Here is a 19,610-nt window from a genome sequence, read left to right as displayed (position 1 = left end):
ATTTACCGGCACTTAATATTATTAGGATAGTTGGATGCCCTAACTAATGGTTAACGTGAAAATTATTTAAGGTGTAAAAGAAAAAAATAAGCGTGAAACATTTATCGCTGAAAATGTCATTCCATGCAGGTAATCGCGGCTGCATTAATTGTCTCTAGTTGTCTCGGTACGATTTGCGGAGGTAGTTAGGCCGCCTCGGGGCTGTCTTGTTGGTAAGATGTATGGAGGTTTTACGAGATAAAGAGGTTCACTATATAGAGGTTTTCCTATAAATTTACATGTAAATCTGACGGGACCAGTGGGTTGGTACGAAGTATGGAGGTTTACGATGTAAAGAGGTTCACTACATAGAGGTTTTACTGTACTTCACATTTTTCTGATACTCATTACATGGTCACTATTTATTTATTGCAAGAGTTATTTTTATGATGCATTGCAAAACAATCAATGCAAAAGTGGGGGTTACCTTTGCAGTCTTTACAATCAGTAGTTACCTTAGGCACCTTATTTTTATGCATAAGCCCTTTCTTTTTCTTTTCGTAACGGCTTTGCAATACTATCTCACTCTTTCTCTTTAGTGAGAGTGGAAGTTTTTCCCTTTTCTTTTCGAATGATGTCCCTATTTCATCTCCTTCAGCCACTTCCTCCTCACCAAACAGCAACCGATCAATTAATAATTCCCTAAAAACCGTTATGGACGTTGTGCAATTGTTAATTTGTTTTGTACAGAATATGTGCATTTAAGACGCTAGTCCCCCAAAATTAATTCAATTACCAATTTTCAATACCATTTCAATGTTTTCCATAAGGCTGATCTAAGCTAGCTTCAAAGCTGCTCTCACAAATCAATGGAAGTTTTCCCTTTATCGTAGTCCAAAATATTGTAGCGATTGTAGTGGAGGAAATCAAGTACGTCTTTGAACCGTATTTCTGCGATGAAAAATAACAATTTTATTAACTTGGCCATTTTAGCAAAGTTAACAAAATCGTTATCTCTCATCGCTGAAACACGGTTCAGAGACATACTTGAATGCCTGATTGGCAGGAGTGCGATGCAAACAATCATTTTTTGATGATGGCATTGATTGATAGATTTTCAAAATGCAGTCAAGAGCGGTCACTTTTGGGGAGGGAGACTGGGTGCTCGTCCCGGTCACAGCCAATTTCCAACTCAACCGAGTCCCTTACCGTACTTCTCTAATATATGCCTAGGCCGGCCATATTGGCTACCTCGGTATATATAAGCAGGGTACGGTAAGGGACTCGGTTGAGTTGGAAATTGGCTGTGACCGTGACGAGCGCCCAGTCTCTCTGCTCGTACCATATTGGCTACCTCTCTCACCCGCTCGGAGGGTCGAGGAGAGGGGCCAGCAAGGGTGAGCTCGTTGAGGAAAGGGTCCCGGATTGGGGACCCTTCGAAGTGCTTTGGCAAAAAGTAGTCAAGTAGTTTCGAAGTACGTTCACAGCAGCCTGCCTTGCGAACATACCAGGTACGTTCACAGCAGTGCAAAGGGTTAAGTAGGAGTGTACGAAATACACCGCGCAACCTTCCTGACATGTTAAACTACGAAGTCGCGATATTTTTACTGAACTCCTACTTCCCTTAAATTCCCTCCGTGAGGTTTTAGGCAAACCCTTTCTCTCCAAAATTGCACTATCATTCACGATTTCACACTTTTGATGGACCACAGTCGGAAGCATTGATTTTTTTTAGCTACTAACGCCGGAGTAACTGGTTTTATTGGCAAATATTTCACCACAGTTCGTATAAACGAATGCCATTTGCTCCTGGGGACCGAGCCGAGGTTCGTAATTTCAAAACATTTCGTATAATCGAAACTTCGTATAATCAAAACTTCGTATAATCGAATAGCGCCATGTATTTAGCATAGGCTTTTCGCCGGGACCGCAATATCACTTTGTATAATCGAAAACTTCGTAAAATCCTGCTTCGTATAATCGGGAGTTTACTGTAGAAGCAAAACATCTCGCCATTTCAAAATGCATATTCCTCTGTTATTCTCTTGCGCAACTATTTCCCCAACTTTCACCTTTTCACCAATCATATTTTTAGGGTTTCCTCGTCTATTAATTCGAAGTGTCCCAATTAGATGGGTCTTGTTGTCTAGCAGAGCATTTGCCAACTCTATGCCTGTACAGTAATTGCCGGTTATCACGGTTCTTCCTGAATTTAGCAAATCTTTTGATAACTTCATTACTACATTAGTTAGCACGGAAATACTTGCATCCTTTTCTCTATCGCAATACATTTTCATGTTCCATGTGTATCCTTTATCTGCACACAATTTGAAAATTTTTATTCCGTACTTATGGGTTTCTTTTGTGGAATATATTGCTGCGTCCCCTGAAAGTCTTATCCTCACAAAAAGTTTCCCCTGGGTTAAAGCACTTTTTCCACTTCCTGATGAGGGAATTCATTTTTGAAGCCTCGACCGCCATCTGGGCACTCTTCATTATTACAAAAATAACACATTTTTAGTTGGATTTCAAACCTATTGCGTAGCGACACATTAGAAAGTATGCTAACTCGAAGGAGCCTTCTTTTACACCAGTAGTGGTGAAGTTTAGGCAAATCAACTATACCCATATATCCGAGTATGCCAATAAATCTCTTCATTTCCCTTAAAGGGACAGGTTCCCACGAGTGTAATCTGGATTGCTCTCCGACGTCTTCAGTAGACATAAGAGTTTCTGTTGCAAAGAGATTAGTTTACTTTACCATTTCCTTTATAATATCTGAATCTAGAAAAAGTGAAAAATATCTAAAGGAGTTCCATCAACTAATGCTGCTGTTATTTCCCTAGCTATGCCATGCGGTCCCTCAAACTCAAAGTTTTGTCGGCGGTCTGCAAGAAAGACTTTGAAGTTAGTTTACGGATGGCCTATTTGTTTTTTTCCAAGTTTTATTTCCTCAATAAAAGGGTATATTTTCCAGAGGGATTACTCCAGTCATGACAGCAGTTTGGATGTGCAGAGGAAGACTCACTCGATTCATGCGGGTGGATTGTTGAAGGCAAAACACTCTCATCGGAGTCTCTTGCGGGACTTATCTCCATAGTCCCTGCTTCCGAACTCTAAAATTCCAAAGTTCCCCCTTCATCATCGCTGCTGATATTGAGGTCTGGGTCTTACAGAGAATCATCACTAGTGACCGGATCATCTTCCACATCGGACCCTACAACCAATTCACCATCCAGCTATACTTATTGAACATTAGGGCAATACAAGCAATGCCTCACAAGTTTTCACAGTTACATGGTTGGAAGGAAATTACTTTGCTTTTCTACAAAACACACACTCTATTGCCGACCAGTTTCGGTTACACTGTACCATTTTCAAGACTAGTGTGTAAAATGGTACAGTGTAACCGAAACTAGTTGGCAATAAAGTGAGTGTTTTGTAGAAAAGCAAAGTAATTTCCTTCCAACCATATAATGGAATTCTACAAAGTAAAGGCCTCAACAATTCAGTGCATCATTTCACAGTTACGTTTAAACACTGTTTAGTGATTCATTGTTGTAGTCGAATAAAAAATGAGCAAAACAATACATTACTCGACCCTATGTAGCTTTGGCAGAATTTCATGAAAAATGCTTAAAGGTAAAAATTCTACCTTTTTAGTGGCAATAGTAGTATCCCGAGGAGTCGCAGCTACTCCACTCATTATGAGATGTGAACATTGGATTTGACCTTCTAGAAATCAGCAAAATAAATTATATACTTAAATGCATAGTTAATGAGGTTTATCAAAGGTTTAAAATAAAATAAGAATATTTTATGAGCACATTTTTGGAATGGAAACAATTCCTGCATTAAATTAATTCATATTGATGGTAGAACATCATTTGAAATTTTGTCAATGGACAGAAAATTCTGCTATAGTGCAACAAAGACTGCAATTTAAGAGCAAGCAACAGTTACCCATGTAACTAATACGTATAAATATATCATAATTTGATTGTGAGTCAATGCCGCTGGGAGGGTTTTAAATTTGGGCATCCAACTGCACTAAAGGACCGAGAATGCAGAGAGGGGATGAAACTGGCAGGAGCTGAGAGTGCGCGATTACCTGCAAGACTCTTCTTAACGAATGTCTTGCTCCATGAACTACAATATCCAGACTCAAACAATAACAAGGAAAATGAGTGAAATTTCTTAATTTGTCAAGATTTCTTTTCTCTCACTTTCCGACCTGCAAATGACTCAAATTCGACTCGACTTCTCGATGATTTTATCTACGGATGGGTCGAATAGTAGATTTCTCGAATTCGAATATCAAATCATTGCTCGAATATTCGAATACCTCGAATTTCGAATACCTCGAATACTAAACGATGAATGTGAAAATGTTTGACTAGGTCGCCTACGCAGCAGGAAACCCAAGATTTTGGCGAGTAATTGTGATTGCCTTTAAAGGATTCAAACAGGAATTTAGCTGATTAATGGAATATTTTAATTTTATGTAAACAATAGGGTAGTTTCCTTCATTAAAAAAATTAAAGGCATTGATTGTGATTCGTTACCCACCATTGGTGTATCCATAATATACAAATTATTTGGTTCTAGACATACCGGTTTAGACCAATGTCAATGGTCAATTTTATCCTCATTTGAAAAAGGCCAGATTGGCGCCCATGCGATGCCACTCCACGTGACATCACAGAGACCTAGTTTCCACACGAGAGGATAGGAGTTTTACATCGCCTGAGGTTACCAATGCATACATGAGGCACAGAGCTCAGGGAAACATGTCTTAATAATCACTTATTAAAACTGGCTAAGGTCGGAAAGTTTTCTTCATTTCATAAGGTATTAATAATCCTTATTTAAGCCAAGCGCTACCAGCTAGCATGGTACTCGGCTACCTACGTCGTATTAGCGCTCAGAGCCTTGCCCCAAGGTCACCTCACTCGCGGCAGCGGGAAGCAGAACGACGTCACGCGGAGTTTTTCCCGGCATTCATACTTACCCATCGCGTTTTCGTGCGCTTGAAAATTATCACTTTTAATTTTAATGCGAAAAATAGGTATCGTCTTACAAACATCTAAAAGCGTTAAATACGTACTCCAGGAGTATTAATATTTCGATTTAGGCAATAAAAAATAATAGGAAACCACCCTATTTGAGCATTACACCTAAATACTAAGCCTCCATCGTATTTCTTCGTCTTTCCGGCATTTGTTTTCCGGCGTAAAATGCTTACATAAAGTCAGAAATATGTCATGTTTGGTCTTATTCTTTCTTAAATTATGTGCATATTACTAATATTTCAATCCAATAAAAGTGTAATATCAATTGCCGAAAGTCATTGTAAGACAACTTTTGGGCTAGTAGATAACTCATGCAGCAGTTGACCTCCAGAAATGGGGAACTTCGAAGCAGGTAAGCAGAAAAAGGCCAGTGGGTGAGTAGAGGGGGGGGGGGAGCGCAAGACACGTTTTTATTGTTTTCGTGTAACTTGATATTTTTTTTCGAAGCCAAGGTCTTCGTAATACGATCCCTGCACGATTTGGGATCTTTTGTTTGATTTCGGAGAAGAGGAAATCGTCAGAGTGGGTGAGGGGAATGCTGAATGGAGGGGATAGCGGATCGTGGGAAATGGGCAAATGTTGCTATCCCACGGCACTGAGGTTCTCCTGATGGGGGACACCTGGGATTTTCGGATTTTTTTTCACTCGATCAATTTCGGTTCCCCACGTCGAACTCTTTTCACCGCTCTAACCCGCGAATTTGATGTAGTTCGTCAGCATGCCTAAAACGGCGCTGCATGCACTAAACGACTAGAGTTCTCCTCATTTTTCCGAGTCAACTACCAGCGACGTGCGAGCGACAGTGTATGACGCGAAATTCAAAGTATTCGAGGTATTCGAGACGGTACCTTTGGCATAATTATTCGAGATCTCGAATATCGAATACTTTCCAGTATTCGAGGTACTCGAGTATTCGCGGATACTATTCGCACACCTCTAATTTTATGCTCTTTTCTTCAGAATTGTTACTACCTCAACTGCCATCATTCGCAATGGTGAATAAGCATTAGAATATCATAATTTCTTGCCTATATACGAAATGATAAGTTACTTTTTTGGTTACTCACAGACTCATTCGTCTCTCTGCACTCTTGATTACCCACTTGGAGATTTCAAGCGTCAATCAACTTACTCCACCTAAAGAGGCCCACAACACGTGTAAGTGCCTCCCCAAATAGCCCTCGCTTCAGTCTCCCTTCCACTCTCCCTCCCTCTCACCTTTCAGCAAGAGGAGGCTGGTCGTGGGTGGCTTGTGCTCATCGTCCGCCGCCTTGGCCTTCAGGCTCAGATTCAGCTTCAAAGGCTCCTCCTTGTCGCGCACCAGCTCCGTGGGTGCACTGCTACCGCCTTGCGTCCGCGCTCGCCCCTCCTCTATCTACAAGACAACACAACAAAAGCAGTGCTTAAAGAGGCCCGAGGTTGGTTGAGGTCGGTGAGGGCCAAACCGGCCACAGGCCAGAGTAACAGGTCCAGTCCCTTCCCTTGACCCTCTTTGTTTGCACAGGATTTGTATTAGGGTGCCTTCAGAGGCTTTGACTGGATTTGAACCCTTGAGACATCCTTTTCCTTTTTCTGTTCACTTACAGCTAGATTCCTCACGTAAAAACAAAATTTCTTCTAAAATTTAAACACCGAAGTTTACTCTCCAAAAAGACGCACTACACAGCATAAATTAAATAGCTTTCACAAAATTCAAAAACTTTGAATTAAAGAGAGACTTAGAGTGAGAGGAGAGATTACACAGTCATGCATACATGCTATATCAATATCATGCACCAACCACCCTTAGCATTATGAACGACATCAGCATTTTCAACTCACACTTTCATTTAGTTCATCACATCCTCACCAATAAACATAAAATTTACTCATATTTTCTCGGTATACTTTGCTAGCACATTTTAAAATGGCATGACACTCTTTAGGATTCGTAATGCCATAATTGACATTCTTTCAACCTATGATTTCACAGGAATAAATGAACAACGAGGACAACACTAAAAATAAGAAAACAGCTATTAAAATTCCTAGGTTTAGAATTGGTGTTACTTAAAATTCTCATTGTAAAAATCTCATAACTAAGCTTCTTTTCTAATTCTAGCTGGGTCATTCCATGTCAACTCAACCAATTTTTGGGGGTTCCCACGCTCACCATCTCAGATTTTGATAATTTTTTCCCTGTTGTTAGTTTCAACCTTAGTTAAGAAAAATCCAAAATATTAAAGACCCATTGCAAGTATTTTCCAAGATATGAGTGTTTGAAGTCAATGAGGCGCACACAAATATTCTGCGCACCGGTCAAATTATTCAAAACTACCATATTTGTGCCCCTGTAAAACCTAAACCAAACGAGTGAAGCTAGTAAAAATTTTAGAGGCTATAAACATGCTGCTATAGTGTTCAAAACTGTTATCAAAACGATTTTCACTTGACAACTTTTTTTTCTATAAATGTTCAAAAATTGCACTTTTGACAAATTTCGACAAAAAAGTGACATTTTCAAATACTTGTAAAAATCACATATATCAAATGAAAGCCATAAAAATCTCTGTAAGCATGGTTTAAGACCACCAACTTTAATATAGAGTGAGGTTTTGGGCAATTTTGGATTTATTTGTTAATAAATCTTATGAAAATCATCATTCCGCTAGTGTTTTTTGTTGAAAAATGCCACTTTTTCAACTTCTAATAACAAAAAAGGGACACCAATTAGGTGGCTGAGTTTTTTAATATAACTTGCTCTATACTCCCTCTTTCAGGAAAATTAAACCTGAAGTTGCTCCCATGATGGATAGTGCTTCTATGATTTATTTTATTGATGGTTGTAAAATGGTGGGCTACTGCACTTATGTTTCAGGGCTTCCCCCAAAAGGGGAGTTGTATTTGAGTATCAAAGTTCCTGTTAACCCCTATCATTATTTAAATTTAGCAGGCAATCTATTTTTAATTTCCAAATAGTATAAAATGGAAACATTTTAGCAAATATATGTATTTACTAGATAATTGCAATTAGGCAAAAACTGGTGGAATATGTACCTATTTGAAGGATAAGTACATACCTCTGACCTCTAAGCCTGATGGTAAGCATCCTCAACTGTTTGAATAACACAGCCAATGTACCATCTGTTTTTATGTACTGTGATGACATAAGTTCCAGGGTTTTTAATAATGTTCTTTGGCACATGATCTTGCTTTTCTATTTTGTAAATCAACTTTTTTCGGTACTCTGAACTTGGGCAGAGAAAGTCCACTGAATTGTTACTCATTTTCACTGATTGAAATGTTTTAGTGATGAGGTCTTGTCCCTTAATTGTTTTAGAGTTTTAAAACCGCATGTTCAATTTTGATTTCCAAATCTCTACATCAGCACTGGAAACATACGATGTTTTTATGCCTTCGACATTTTTATCAACTCACTCAAATCACACACTGATAAAATGTTTTGTCCACTGGGTTGTTGTAAACAGGCTCTTGTAGGTAAACATTTTACCGTTCCGCCGATTCATCACATACACTTTTTCCATGACTTGTGGCAAAAAATGCCATTCTGCTGACAAATCAAAGCCTGATTAATGCAAGCATATATTTTTTTATATTTTTGAATTTTTATGCTGGCTTGCAGTTCTATCACTAAAATATTTTCTTATACATTGCCATGGCTCATTCATAGGGGATATACTGCTACTGCATCGTGATCCAAGCAGTCACTGATGATGCAAAAGGTCATGTAGGACACATTTTCATTAACTTTATGATAGATAACAGGTGGATGATCTGTTGCCTAACGGTTGTCCCAGAAAAATCCCTGAATGGCATCTTGCACAATGAAAGAGAAATTCTCACCAAAGTCAAGTAAAATTATGACCTTATCGATATTCAATTCTTCTAAAAAATTTGGCCTGAGATACAGCAGTAAAATCATTAATTTTAAGGCCTTTCACCATATTGGCAAGCCAGTCTATATAATCATGTACATTTACTTGTACGTTCTCAGTTATTGTACGATCTGTATGTGTCCTCTGAAAATAAGTAAGAGTTAAATCATCTGATAACTACTTAGCCAAATGGTTGCATAGCAATTCACGCAGCTGCTTTTTACCTCGGCACTGCTCACACCTGTGCACCATACACCGATTGTTACCTATGTCACAAACTAGGCACTTCATTGTATCTTTGTATTCTATTTTAACTGAAGGAAGTACATCTAGCATAAGCATAATATTCTGGTGTTCCATACAAACACCTACTGAATTTAAAATTTAATTACACCTATTTTGATATTATCAGCTAGCTGTTTTCCTTTTTTCCAGGTCACATCTGGAAGTATACCTTTCCTTTTCCTCAGATCTCGAGCTTGCTTCACTTGCTATTTAGTTACATTGCACACTTCAGCTATTTTTGATACAGTCCATCTTGTTGGCACCAGTGTAAGAACTTACGACTGCTTTTCCCGGTTTGATTCTTCACATTTTTTTTGAGATCATCTATCATTGCATTGAAATCAAAACAATTATCACATTTAAACTCTCTGTCTTAATTATGAAAACTATGTCCTGGTACATCAAAGCATGTGCTCAATTTTTCTTCCAGGAGTGAATTGACTACTTGACAAGAGTGAATTTTGTTCCTACTATAACTTCATCTGTTAGTCTTACTCAAATTTGAAATTTTGATTGGGGAACAGCTCTTTCAAAACTTGTATTAACATGCTTCAATGTATCTTCATGCTTGATACAATGAGGTGGGCAGTATGCATCTTCAACCTGAATGTCCTCAAAACTTGAAGCCAAAGCTAAACATCAAGGGAATAACTTTTGACCAGGTTTCACAGATTTTCCGCTGTGCATTTCAATTTTTCTTGCTGTCTGCACATTAATTTCCCATAAGCTTTTTCTGAGTGGTCTAGAATGTGCCCCAAATGGAATGCAGCATTATTGTAAGAATGCATATTTTTCCAAATATACACACTTGTGGAGGAGACAAACCTAAAAATCTGGTGAGACAGTTCCTGTAGAGGAGATATGACGAAACCCCCTTCTCCATACTAGGTTACCTTTCAATTCCAATCGAAGATCATTTATCTAGCACAGTCCTTGATCTTGAGTTTATGTGGTCTAGTGACATTTGTCTTCCAAAAGTTTTCAAGTAAAGCAGATATCAAAACCCTCCATTACATAAAACATGGAAATTCAAACTAAAAAGTTTCACAACCTCCAGGGATGTCCAAATTCATAAAATTAGTAGTCGACACACCAGAACTCTAATCTTCAATGTCAAAGACTAATGATCTAAATGATGTCTACTCTGTGTTGAGAGCTAAAGCATGGCAACATGAAACTTGGGATTCCATTGAAAGTAACTAACATATTGAAAGTGCTCAAACTCAAAAGCGGACTTGAACTACAAGTGTCTAAAAGTCTCCACTTCCCACATATTTTCATCATACACCTGGATATTATGTTGCTGCTGTGTATGAAAACAGATGGTACATTGGCTGTGTTGTTCAAACAGTTGAGGATGGTGAAATTCTTGTGAATTTCATGACACCAGAGGGGAAGGCTAGGTCAAACATTTTGCCAAAACATTTGGATTAGTGCTGGATAATGTTGACTGATGTGTTAATGCATGTACCAGAGCGTAAGACCATCACAGGAAGGCAGTGTACCTTACCAGATTCCAAAGTCACTGCAATTGAGAAGGCCTGTGATGCTTACCATCAGGCTTAGAGGTCAGAGGTATGTACTTATCCTTCAAATAGGTACATATTCAACCAGTTTTTGCCTAATTGCAATTATCTAGTAAATACATATATTTGCTAAAATGTTTCCATTTTATACTATTTGGAAATTAAAAATAGATTGCCTGCTAAATTTAAATAATGATAGGGGTTAACAGGAACTTTGATACTCAAATACAACTCCCCTTTTGGGGGAAGCCCTGAAACATAAGTGCAGTAGCCCGCCATTTTACAACCATCGATAAAATAAATCATAGAAGCACTATCCATCATGAGAGCAACTTCAGGTTTAATTTTCCTGAAAGAGGGAGTATAGAGCAAGTTATATTAAAAATCTCAGCCACCTAATTGGTGTCCCTTTTTTGTTATTAGAAGTTGAAAAAGTGGCATTTTTCAACAAAAAACACTAGCGGAATGATGATTTTCATAAGATTTATTAACAAATAAATCCAAAATTGCCCAAAACCTCACTCTATATTAAAGTTGGTGGTCTTAAACCATGCTTACAGAGATTTTTATGGCTTTCATTTGATATATGTGATTTTTACAAGTATTTGAAAATGTCACTTTTTTGTCGAAATTTGTCAAAAGTGCAATTTTTGAACATTTATAGAAAAAAAAGTTGTCAAGTGAAAATCGTTTTGATAACAGTTTTGAACACTATAGCAGCATGTTTATAGCCTCTAAAATTTTTACTAGCTTCACTCGTTTGGTTTAGGTTTTACAGGGGCACAAATATGGTAGTTTTGAATAATTTGACCGGTGCGCAGAATTTTTGTGTGCGCCTCATTGACTTCAAACACTCATATCTTGGAAAATACTTGCAATGGGTCTTTAATATTTTGGATTTTTCTTAACTAAGGTTGAAACTAACAACAGGGAAAAAATTATCAAAATCTGAGATGGTGGACGTGGGACCCTGGTTGAGTTGACATGGAATGACCCAGCTAATTATTTTCGAAGCCTTTTCTTAATAATTACTGATTTCACAAAAATTATGATAAAATTACTTTTAGCCTCAATATCCAAGTAACATTGACCATCAATAAAAAATGATAAACATATTTCAATATTCAGCAATCGCTCATGGGTTCACTTGCCAAAGTTTCAATTTTTTAGCTTACTAGGAAGCAACTTAAAACAATATCCCGCACATTCTGAATTGCAAACACTTTTCAAAGGGCCACTCCGCTCACCACGTGTGTTTAACTGTGTGAGGTATGTTCAGAAAATAATAGGAACATAGTTTTTTTGATATTCATTCTTTCGTCTACATTAAAGTTGTAACCTCTACCAGAGCTTCTTCCAATCCTTGACACACTTCTTAAACTCACTCTTTGCGATAGCCTTTAGCTCTGTCAGTGATTTCTTTCAATAACACCTATGCTTGTAAAACGATGGTTCTTTAAATTCTCCCTATTTAAAGAAACAGCAAAAAGTCACACAGAGCCATATCTGGCGAATGAGGAGGCTGGGGCACCATTACAGTACATATTTTTTGGCTAAAAATTCATACACAAGCAATGACGTGTGAGCTGAAAATTGCCAAACTCCTTAGAACACGTCCAACCTTAGCGGCTGCCAAAGTAAACAATGAATACAGCTGAAAATTTTATCACACTTGAGGGGCATGTATGCCAACATAATAAGAATGTTTTGATAGTCAGGACTCTACACTCTCGCAACAAATGTAAAACTGGAGTTCTAGTTTTCTGAACACACCTTGTATTTTCTTTTCAGTTAGTATTACTTGACTTGATCAGTTATTTGATTTCATCACTCATTACAAACACAAAGGCCAGTTCATGCATTTAGGTATAAAAGAGAAAGTTTGTTTGCATGAAATCAATAGATTTCTAACACCACCGTGCATGACACGACAGCAAATTAGAGTGCTTTTGAAAGGAGAAGGTTCATGCACTTCACATCCAACTTGTTTCTACAGGCCCACACTCCCCACGAGGATCATTATAACACAATCAATTTGTCATAAAATATTTCCCCATAAATAGTTACAAAAGAACAAGCAATTATATAGCAACAAATCCTCTGATATACTCGACATCGTGCTTCCCAAAAATGTTCTAATTTCCAGCCAACTTTGCATCATAGACCATGGCTCTTCAGATCATCTCCCCATCATCTACGTCATCTCATGCTCTCTGGAAAGCCGCATTCCCATTGCCAAAGCAAAAATAAATAACAAAAAATTCCTCATAATTATTGGTGACAGCACCCATCTCCTCTCTGAGCTTCCACTTAATTCCCATAGTGATGCCGACGGCTGGATATAAAAACTCACTACAGTCATCCCTTCACAGCTATCGTACCAAGTGCCTTCTAAAGCCCTACCTGATGTCATTCCTGCAGAAATTCTCACCATCATCACTCAACGGCTGCACGAAAACTCCGGAAGCACACCCACTTACCATCTAATTAAGCTCACTACAATGCCCTTCGAAACTGCGTCCAACGACTTCTCCGCAAACATAGATCTCATATCATGGACAAGAAAATTCAAGATCTTCGTCGGCATCCTACAAAACCTTCCAGAAACCATTTCAAATGCTGCCTTTCTCAATTTGGAAGCAGCTTTTGTTTGGGTTTGGTCTCTGGGTTTGATAAATAAATTCCAATCCCAAGATATTCCTCTGTATCTCCTTAAAATCCTACAATCATTTGTCTTCGAAAGAACATTCTACGTCCAAATCAATTCTCCCTCATCCTTTTACTGCCCAATTTCCTCAGAATGCCTCCAGGCGCCATTCTTTCACCAATCATTTTCAATCTGTTAGTAAATGACACCCCAACCTCACCTTCCACTCATCGGTATCTTTATACTGATGACACCACTATCAAGAGCTCAAACCCTGAATTTGATTGATTGCCATCAAGATCGTCATGGCGTTTACAAAGACTACCAAATTATGGAAATTTTCAATTAATACCTCATAATGCACCCATACAGTATTTTCAAGAAGACAGAAAGCCAAAAAAGATCCCTCATCATACTTCGGTAAAACCAAAATTCCAAAACGGCAACTAGTCAAGTATCTTGACGTCCACATTGACGAGAAATTTCCTTGGGCCTACCACATCAAGACCCAAATTGACAAGGAGTGTGAAACAGTATTCGGCCACTCATTCACTCATCTTCACCGCTTTCCCTGAAAACGAAACGGTCATTTTACTCCATCACCATCAAACCCCTTCTATCGTGTGCTTCACCTGATTGGCTTCATTTTGCAGCAACTCATCTCAAGAAACTTAAACCAGAGAAAACACAATAGTTCTCAGGATAGTCGGCGCCTCGTAGAACATCAGCAACATAAACCTTCGAAAAGATCTCAAATTCACTCCCTGCTGAACTGTATAAAAAGGTCACTTCATAAATTCGCTAAGTCACTGCTAATGATCTCATTTCTCTTCCCTTGGACTACAGCCTGCCTGTGAAAACCAAACATAAGTCCCCAAAATCGCATTCCTACCATCCCATATTCCTTGCCCTTAATCAAAATACCTGCGATGCCATGGATGTTTGAAACCATAAAAAAAAATTATAGAAGTTGTAGACAGCCAATGGCTGGGAAATACTGAAAGTAATGAAAGAGAATACGTTGCGTGATATTAAAAAAATTCTCCTATGAATTAAATTGAAGAAAAGATTACCACTAAAAGGTACATATTGCCACTAGATCTTTTGCACCCATGAGCACTGATAACTACCTACCTGTTTTTGAATGAAGTGCATCATTTTCTCTTCATCATCTTTGTCCATTTTTTCTTTCTTTGCGAGAGCCTCCTGTAATGCTATCGTTTCTGGATCCCTAAAGTATTTAAGATAGTAACGGTATATTTAGAAGACTCATTAATACAAATCATTAACTGGGTACAAGGATGTAAGCTTGTTATGCTCATAAGCTGTACACTTACCTATCAATATACTGGACATACCACCCCTTTTCAGTTTCATCAACGACACACTTTCCTTCTCTGCCGAGCCATTTCACGAATTCCGTTAACGTTTCCCACTGAGTAGCATTCATGTGCAAGTGATTTCTCTCAGAAATGTAATCCTGATAAACGCGATTAGCATGAACTCTCTTCGTTCCAAATTGTCGGCTCAACAATTCTAAATAGCCCTCTTCAAACTCCCTGAATAAGAAAAACAAATTACACAGGTTATTAACAAATCTGGTATGTGGAGACATAAGACATTCTCAAAACATTGGAACGTCACCTCACTTGGAGAATTCGTCAATGTAACGGTCAGCATTATCGGCAAAAATTAACAGCTGACGCTGGTGTGATTCAGACATCATATGACACTTAAATCCATTTTCATCTCTACACTGTTTCTGACACATTTGGCAATACCATCTCAACTTCTGAAGCCCTTTTGCTTTAATTTTATTTGCTATATACTTAGGAGTTCCAACTTCGTGTTTCCCCATGTTGAAGTTGGTAATTTACTTACTTCTCTAGTAAACCCTGATATGACCTATATTCCAATAAAAAGAACTATAAATAATCTTTATCTGCAATGTAAAAGCAACTATGAAATACCGAGGAAGTTAACACTCATAGCGCATTTCTTCCTTGCATAACAAACATCATTAATCACGAGATGCCTACCTTCCCTCACTTTCCCTTCCCATTCAAGACTGATTTCGTAGCCTACGTTATTCATAAGGCCGTCCAACGTGGGCTGTAAACGGGCAGAATGAGCATGTCTGGAGTTAGTTCCAGTTGTCGCCGCTGGCGCTGTTTTGAGAACAAAATTCGTATGGGAATGAATGGCGAACATTTGAAACAGACGCGATTTTTGTCAAAATTAGTTCTCTTTTCGTGATTATGCTAACATTTACCATATTTATTTAATTTTGGCCTTTATTTTTTGGTATTTTTCACGGAATAATGTTTTCAAAATTATAGGAATTTCCGACAAAGTGATATTTTCCTAAACGCAGGTGCTGTTACTTCTTCCATGTTACAGTGTCCGTTTCATTTTAGCATAGTTGTCCAGAAGTGGCCTAAAAATTTTTTGTAATATTACACGAAGCAATACCGGGTTTGTGCATTGCTTACAAGCAAATTCCTTCAGAAATCTTGGTAAAATGAATGTCAGTAATTGCTCTTCAAGTAGCTGGCGTTGCAGAAACAGTACTGCCCGAATATAAAATTTTGCTGTCAAGTTTGCGCACTGCTTACACTGAGAAATATGTAAAGTTTTTGCTAGGATAACAATCTATCTATGATCTATTCAAATGATTCACTAATAACAGTGAGGGAGCACTTTTTTGACATGCGGCGAGAGGTTCCAGACGCCCTATACATTCAGTTCTCTCCTCTGCGATTCGGATAAGGTAACCCGCCACGAAAGCTACTGCAGCTTCTCTCATATATATTTCAAATATATAAGCGATGGTCACTTGGGGAAATTTGTTAATAATGATTAATTAACTATCAAATAATTAATCAGTCGACAAACACTTTTTCAGTAACCATACCTGGAATAGGTCTACTTCATATCTCGAGAAGATCTTCCGGTTGCGTTGCAGGAGTTTCATGGCCCTTAGAAATGTCATTGAGTTTCCTGATAAGCAACAGTGATTTGCAATCTTCAGAGTCATTTACTCTATCGCAGAGAGGTAGAAAGTTTTGAAATTCAAGTTCTTGACATGTTTTCACTGTTTTCCTGCTGTCGGTAGAGTAACTTGACGAAGTCACTGGAAACGTTTACTCCGTCAGATGTCAGTCTACGGTCAAGAAACTGATTTCTCATGTTCTCAAGGGTGTGACTAGAATTGTAGCTAAGGAATAGAGGCCGAAATGGGGTCACAAGGCGCGCAATGGAATACTGTCTTCTGAATGAACGTTGGCCATCGGTGAAAATTCCCACAAAAAATATAATTTAACTAGTTTCATAGAGGAACACGTTTTGCTCAATTCCACCCAGTTTTCTTACAATTTTACGCTGTTTCTTGCGGAAAAAAAGACGTGATACTTGCCAGGACCCCCCTCCCCTCCACGTGAGATTGGGTGAGAATCGGTTCGACCCCCTTGCCCCTGAACGATTCACGCAATCAACCTGCTGCGTGAACGGCGGTGATATATCCATGAATTTCCCATGAGAAAATATTCCCCTGAACCGGGAATCGAGGCTGTGATCTTGGATTTCCAGCCCACTGAGCAGACTTTCTTTGATTCCCATGGCAATTGTTCCGAGGCTCATGGTACAAGATGAGAGTGGCGGATCCATGGGGAGGGGAGATGCTTAGGAGTCGTAACATACGCTATAGATAAAAATTGAAATTTTCATATGTCACTACTTTGACGTAAAGCAGATAGCAAAATTTTCCGGCAAATTTACCAACTATAACGAGTCAAAATACAAATTATTTTTAACCTTTTAGGGCCTATTTTAACGCTTTGGCATTTGTAAAACGATCTACCACGCCTGCATAATATAGTGTCTTTTTTATCAATGAATTAGTCTAAAACAGCCGTTTTTGAGTCTGGAAAATCCTAACTTTCAAAATCCCCGAACCCCCCTTCGGCTAGGGGGAAATTCCCCTGGTTGTGTAGTAATTCACGAAGATAGGCCCCCCACCTAGTTGGTGCAGATCTATATCCGTCATTGCTAGATTTTAAACCCTTGTGGTTCGTCAAGGATGTCAACGCGGGAAAAAAGGACTTCAATGAAGCCGCAACCCAAGACTGGAGCTAGGGCGTTGCAGGGGGGCGTGTGCCTCTGGCGAAGATTTCAGAGAGGGGAGCAGAAAATTTTGAAACATTTATTAGAAAAGTTATTTAACTTTCATAATTAAATTAGTTAGCCAAAATAATTAAAAATCATTACTCTACTACGTACTCTAGTACGACCGAGGCGGCAAGGGGTACCGAAACGGCTAGGGGTACCGTTACATCTGAGGCTGTTTGGGCCGCTAATCCCCCAGTGAATAGGAATACCCTTTCCTTTGTTGGATCCCCTGGTCTAAAGAAACTTCCAAGTGGCTCGACCGCCAAAGACTACTTTTCCCTCGTGTTTACCGACGAGTTTTTTGACCTAGTCATAAGGGAAACAGAAAGGAATGCAGAGTGCATATTTCTGGGAAATCCATCGCCCCGTGCAAGGATAACAGACTGGCGGCCACTGACCAGAGAGGAGTTCGAGGTTTGGTTGGGCCTGCTCTTTCACATGGGGACGGTCCGCACAAATAGAATATCGGACTATTGGAAAAAGTCGATTTTTTTCAGCTTTCGATTATTTCGCCAATCCATGGCAAGGGATCGCTTTCTTGGGATATTGCAAGCCCTTCATTTTGCAAAAAATGCAGATGAAAATGAACCTGTTCCATCTGATCGGCTATATAAAGTTAGGCCACTAATGAATTGCTTTCATAGAACAATGACTTCCTGTGTTTCCCCTGGAAGAGAACTATGCATAGACGAATCAATGCTGCTTTGGCGAGGGCGATTGAATTTCCGGCAGTATATGCAGGGGAAAAGGCACAAACATGGCATAAAAATGTACATGCTCTGTGAGCCAGCGGGGTTAGTGCATCGTATGATAGTTTATGCGGGCTCTGGGGATAGCGATGTGGGTGGACGTGGACATGGGGACAAAGTGGTGCACAAACTTTTGGAAGACTTTAAAAATAAGGGGCATAGTGTATTTTTAAATAATTATTATAATAACGTTCCACTAGCTAGGGATCTAATTAAATGCAAAACTTACTGCACAGGGACCCTCCGTGCGGCAAGAAAAGAGAACCCGAGAGAGGTTTTTGGGCACAAACTGGCAAAAAACCAGATTGTTGCTCGTTGGAGTGAGGAGGGGATTTGCGTCTTCCGCTGGAGGGATAAGAGGGATGTGTCTCTGATATCCTCTGAGTTCGGGTGTAACCTCGTACCCACTGAAAGGTCGGGGAGAGGTAAACCGGAAGCAGTGGTGGAGTATAATAAGTTTATGGGTGGTGTCGATCACTGCGACCAGTTGCTGTCCTACTACACCTGCCAGCACAAGTCCCTCAAGTGGTACAAAAAACTTGCCATTCATTTATTCCAAATAATGTTGATAAATAGCTACATACTCTACAATAAATTCAGTGGCAACAAAAAGAGCTTGTATGAGTATAGAATGGAGGTAATAGAGTCCCTATTGTCCTCAAAAATAAGTGCCTTGCCCCCATCCCCTCAACCAAAAAAGGGTCTCTCCCACTTTCCGGCGATAGCTGGTGATGGGACGAAGGGTAAAAAACCTCAAAAAAGATGTAGAGTGTGCTATGCAAAGGGAGTGCGAAAAGCAGTAATTTACATCTGTCCTGACTGTGAAGGTGAGCCTGGACTTTGCTTGCACCCTTGCTTCCAAGAATTTCATGAAAGGGTATAAATGTTTTTAATGATTACTAATTAGAAATATATATTTCGAGATTTTTATTGTTTTTCATTATCACTGTGCATATAATTATGATTTTTTTCGATTGATTTCAAAATTTCAAATGCCAAATTTTTGCTAATGATATTTTTGTGAAAATAAAATACTTTTTACCACAGAATTTCTTAGATTTCAAAATTTTTTAACCAAACCATTGTTTATACCCTAAGCGCCAAAAGATTACAGTAAGGGAGCAAATTTTTCCGTTACGATGACTAATAGTACGTTTTCAATTCCTTTTGTATTATTGCGTATTAAATACGAAAAAATATTCATAAACGTATGTAGTACGTAGAGAAATCCTTATAAAAGCACTCTAATTGATTTGTGGATAAAAACCAACAAAATTACTTGGCTTTAAAGCTCTTAAAATAAATGGACT

At 38.8% G+C, this 19,610-nt stretch overlaps 1 protein-coding gene across 3 annotated transcripts in view; it reads right to left on the bottom strand.

Annotated features, from left to right (window-relative positions):
- Positions 1-15,459, bottom strand: part of LOC124158460 (DNA/RNA-binding protein KIN17) — a 46,162-nt gene extending 30,703 nt beyond the window's left edge. Inside the window, exons 1-5 of one of the 3 annotated variants that reach the window (XM_046533559.1) lie at positions 15,424-15,459; positions 15,034-15,289; positions 14,722-14,943; positions 14,519-14,615; positions 6,270-6,426 (exon numbers count right to left, since the gene is read on the bottom strand). In XM_046533559.1, coding sequence (XP_046389515.1) covers positions 6,270-6,426; positions 14,519-14,615; positions 14,722-14,943; positions 15,034-15,242 — 685 coding nt within the window. In that variant the 5' untranslated portion in view covers positions 15,243-15,289; positions 15,424-15,459. The other 2 variants (XM_046533560.1, XM_046533558.1) reach the window with 2 other exon arrangements.
- Between the last annotated feature and the right edge of the window lie 4,151 nt (positions 15,460-19,610).

Source organism: Ischnura elegans, chromosome 5, assembly GCF_921293095.1.
Source record: "Ischnura elegans chromosome 5, ioIscEleg1.1, whole genome shotgun sequence".
Lineage (NCBI taxonomy): Eukaryota > Metazoa > Arthropoda > Insecta > Odonata > Coenagrionidae > Ischnura > Ischnura elegans.
The sequence above is the reverse complement of the archived record's forward strand: the minus strand, read 5'-3'. Positions and strand labels throughout refer to the sequence as shown.